The sequence below is a fragment of the Coregonus lavaretus genome (assembly GCF_964263955.1).
Source record: "Coregonus lavaretus genome assembly, chromosome: 21".
Lineage (NCBI taxonomy): Eukaryota > Metazoa > Chordata > Actinopteri > Salmoniformes > Salmonidae > Coregonus > Coregonus lavaretus.
Window position 1 is genome coordinate 2,424,036 of NC_140008.1, and position 3,958 is coordinate 2,427,993.

A 3,958-nucleotide genomic window follows, 5' to 3' on the forward strand; every position below is an offset into this window, starting at 1 on the left:
TGACGTCAAACGGGAGAGCCAAGGACACGGGGTGGTTCTGATGTTGTGAGATTCTCGCTAGTGTAAACAGAACGACTGGTTCTGAGAGATTAGGATCAGAACCTGCAATTGTAGACGTTGTTATGAGTACACGCTGCATGGATTGCTAAGGCATAAGAATATGAAAGTGTATATTCTTATTTTAAATGTGTGTAGATTTGTACCTGTCTCTTAATGTGGGTTCGATCCCCGGGACCACCCATACACAAAAATGTATGCACACATGACTGTAAGTCGCTTTGGATAAAAGCGTCTGCTAAATGGCATATTATATTATTATATTATATTATATTATTAATGCTTGTCATAAAATAAAAATAAATAAGTTATGTAGTTCTGTGCCTGTCTATTGATGTTCTGTATTATGTAAATGTTATGTAGTTCTGTCCTTCAGCTGTAATCGTCTATTCATGTTATGTATTATGTCATGTTTTGTGTTTTGTATGAACCCCAGGAAGAGTAGCTGTAGCTTTGCATGTAGCTAATGGGAATCCTAATAAAATACTACATACTAAGGCATCAAGGGAGCTTTCCTGCTTCCTCTTGAGTGATGTGTCAGGGGCGGGGCCCTGGAGTGATGATCAGATGATTGACAGACCTGGAGGCCAGTCAGATTGAGAGGGGTAGTTTTTTTTTTTTACAATTCGGAAGGGCTTTCTTGAACCAATTGCAGATATGCCAGGGGTCTATTGAAAGAACCCCATTGGACTACAGACCCTCGAATGATCGGCTTGGTATTGTATAGTGAACGAGTGGGTGAATGACCGATTGAGCTATAGGGCGTTATGGAACGAGAGATAGGCCTATTTTTAGCAGGCCACTGATGATTTGATTGGATACATGACGAGACGGGTGATCAGAAAGAAGTTCGTGTGTTTTTATGAATAAGAGAAGGAGCGAGAAGGAGAGAAAGAGAGAGAGGATTGCACATCTGGGAATGTTGGTGAGTGCAGCTATTCTATTCATTCTGTATCATCATTGTATAATTGCGTTATATTGTTGATAGTAATAAAGCCTAATTTAATGTAATGTCATGTAGCCTAGGTATTTCTGTAAGGGCTGACACGCCAACAGACTACTCGATTTTATAATTTGATAGCCTACATGTCTATCATTATATACAGACATTAAAATGAAACACTCAAAGTTTTGTACTGTGTCATATAAAACTCGGAAAACATGCCCAAACAATGGCGCATCTCCGTTTTACTTTATTATTTATTGATGAGAACATTTCAATGCTCTTTGTCTCTATTCTAATATAGTGTTACAAATAAACATCGTGCTAAATTGCATCGATGCTCAACAGATTAGAATAGGAACAGCATACAGAATGCTACAGGTATTCGTTATTTGATATTTTCACCTAATTTAATTGAGCAACATATTTAGTTGTACAACGCTGTCTGGAAAACATCTCCCTTCCCTCTGGCAGAAGAATCGCAGGTTAACGTTTTTTGTCATGAATCTTCTTCTGGAGGCAGCTCTGCAGAATGGTCACTAGCTGGCACAGCCGCAAAGTCATACAACCTAACGCTAACCTTAACCACATCGATAACCCTAACCTTAAATTAAGACCAAAAAGAGAATTTTTGTTTTCATGAATTTTTACAATATAGCAATTTTACACTTACTTTGTAGCTGGCCCATCTAGCGGAAATCTGCCTCCAGGACAAGACTCATCCCAATAACCATCAACCTGCAGCGGAATCGCACCATTTCACCACGTAGGTGTGGCTTGGCTCAGACAGCATCGTCTGATTCTGATTCCATTCCCTGACTTCCTCTCTGCACCTTGCATTTAACTGGTCCTCAGTGTGCTTCAGTTGGGCGGACTCGACAGAGCGCAGCTGACGCAGTGACGGTGTGAGTGGAGCAGAGAGAACCGAGGATGGGTGGCGGAGGCCAGCAGACGGAGTCAGGCGAGCCGGCCAAGGGTGACAGGGGTGGGCCCGGTGCAGTCTACACCTGGGAAGAGGTCCAGAGGCACTCTCACAGAGGCGACCAGTGGTTGGTCATCGACAGGAAGGTCTATAATATTTCCCAGTGGGTGAAGAGACACCCGGGGGGCATCAGGGTCATCAGTCACTTTGCTGGAGAAGATGCCACGGTCAGTAGCCTAACTATGGAAGTTGTTGGTGAAATGTTCTCAAGCTATTCCAATAAGACTGTTGCAAACGTTATAATGTTGTAGGTTTAGAAATGTTTAGTGGTCTGTCACTGTATGACATATCCAAGGCCGGATTAAGAAATCATCGCTCTGACTGTCAAACTGAGATCAATCTGGTCTTGAATTAAAAAAAAACAATAGCCCAGGCAAATGAAGCGACATGCAGATAGTACAATATTAGGAGGACATATACAGTACCAGTCAAAAGTTTGGACACACCTACACATTGGCGCACAATTGGCCCAGCGTCGTCCGGGTTTGGCCCGGTGTAGGTCATTGTAAATAAGAATTTGTTCTTAACTGACTTGCCTAGTTAAATAAAGTGAATCCAATGAATCACACCGTCTCCTCTGAAAAAAAGAAAACCCTTGAATGAGTAGGTGTTCTAAAACTTTTGACCGGTAGTGTAGATTTCCTTAATTATTATTATTTTGTTAATTTTTTTGGCTTCCTCTTGGGTCCCCCACGGGCCTGGGCCCAGGGGCTTCAGCCCCGGTAAACCCCTGTTGTTAGTGTATTGTACATTGCTGGATCCTAATATCATGATAATCTCTTAACTAATATCACAGTGAATATTTTAAATGCGAGACATATAAAGGACATTTGTATGTATTTCTATTAAACAACATTGATTCATCTATATCTCTGTTTTCTAGGACGCATTTGTCGCCTTCCATCCCGAGCCTAATTTTGTCAGGAAGTTTCTGAAGCCGTTGCTGATTGGAGCGCTGGCACCCACAGAGCCCAGCCAAGACCATGGGAAAAATGTGAGGATGCCTATCTTTCTCTCTCCATCTCCCTCTACAGCACCACGCCCATAACATACATCGCTGTAGGCTACATAATGAAACATAGAATGTGAAGCCTAAAGCATCTCTCCATCTGACATAGCACCACGCCCACTCTAACATACTGTAGGTTTAGGAAGGGACCCGGGGACCAATGTGAGGCCAATCTTTCTCTTGCTAATAGGGAATTCCATGCTACTCAGACAGAATGCTGTGCAGAATGGTACTTTCTACGACTGTGGTAAGAGCAGGTGTGATGTGTATGGAGATATTTCAAGACAAAGGTTTACCTCCTACAGATGTAGTGTGGCATCTTCAGTCATCTACTATAACTAGGGCACATTATACCAGCCTGTCTATGTGCCCAGATGCCCCGCTGCCCGCTGTCTGTTTACCTATTCAGGAGTCTTACCTCTTATCCTGGTACTCTTCAGCTTTCTGTTACTCCTATTTCCTTCTTCTTCTTCTTCTTCTTCTTCTTCACAGGTTTCTCTTCTCAATTTACACTGTCCTCCTCCTCTCCTCCACTCTCATCTCTCTACCATCATCCACCTTCCTCCTGGTTCATCTTGGCTTTATCACAGTTTGTCTTTCTGCAATTCCTCGCATCCTGTCACCTCGCCTCCTCGAATCAAGGACAGATTCATTGAGATAGACTTCATACGTCTGTATTGATTATTGATCACCTCTACCCAATACAGGCAGTACTGGTGCAAGACTTCCAGGCCTTGCGTGATCGTGTGGAGAGGGAGGGACTCCTCCGTGCCCGCCCCCTGTTCTTCAGCCTCTACCTGGGCCACATCCTGCTACTAGAGGCCCTGGCTTTGGGCCTGCTCTGGGTCTGGGGGACCAGCTGGAGCCTCACACTGCTCTGTTCCCTCATGCTGGCCACGTCTCAGGTACCATTACAGTATTATTAGGAAGCAGAAGAAGATATTTGACAGGTTATTTGATAGGTTCA

The 3,958-nt window shown here is 43.4% G+C and overlaps 1 protein-coding gene across 3 annotated transcripts in view; it reads left to right on the plus strand.

Moving 5' to 3' along the window:
- The first annotated feature begins 678 nt into the window (after positions 1–678).
- Positions 679–3,958, plus strand: part of LOC311148797 (acyl-CoA Delta-4 desaturase-like) — a 9,511-nt gene continuing 6,231 nt past the window's right edge. Inside the window, exons 1-5 of one of the 3 annotated variants that reach the window (XM_084185767.1) lie at positions 681–982; positions 1,681–1,766; positions 1,856–2,149; positions 2,866–2,976; positions 3,699–3,896. In XM_084185767.1, coding sequence (XP_084041893.1) covers positions 1,931–2,149; positions 2,866–2,976; positions 3,699–3,896 — 528 coding nt within the window. In that variant the 5' untranslated portion in view covers positions 681–982; positions 1,681–1,766; positions 1,856–1,930. Of the gene's footprint in view, positions 983–1,680; positions 2,150–2,865; positions 2,977–3,698; positions 3,897–3,958 lie in introns of all 3 variants that reach the window. The other 2 variants (XM_084185766.1, XM_084185765.1) reach the window with 2 other exon arrangements.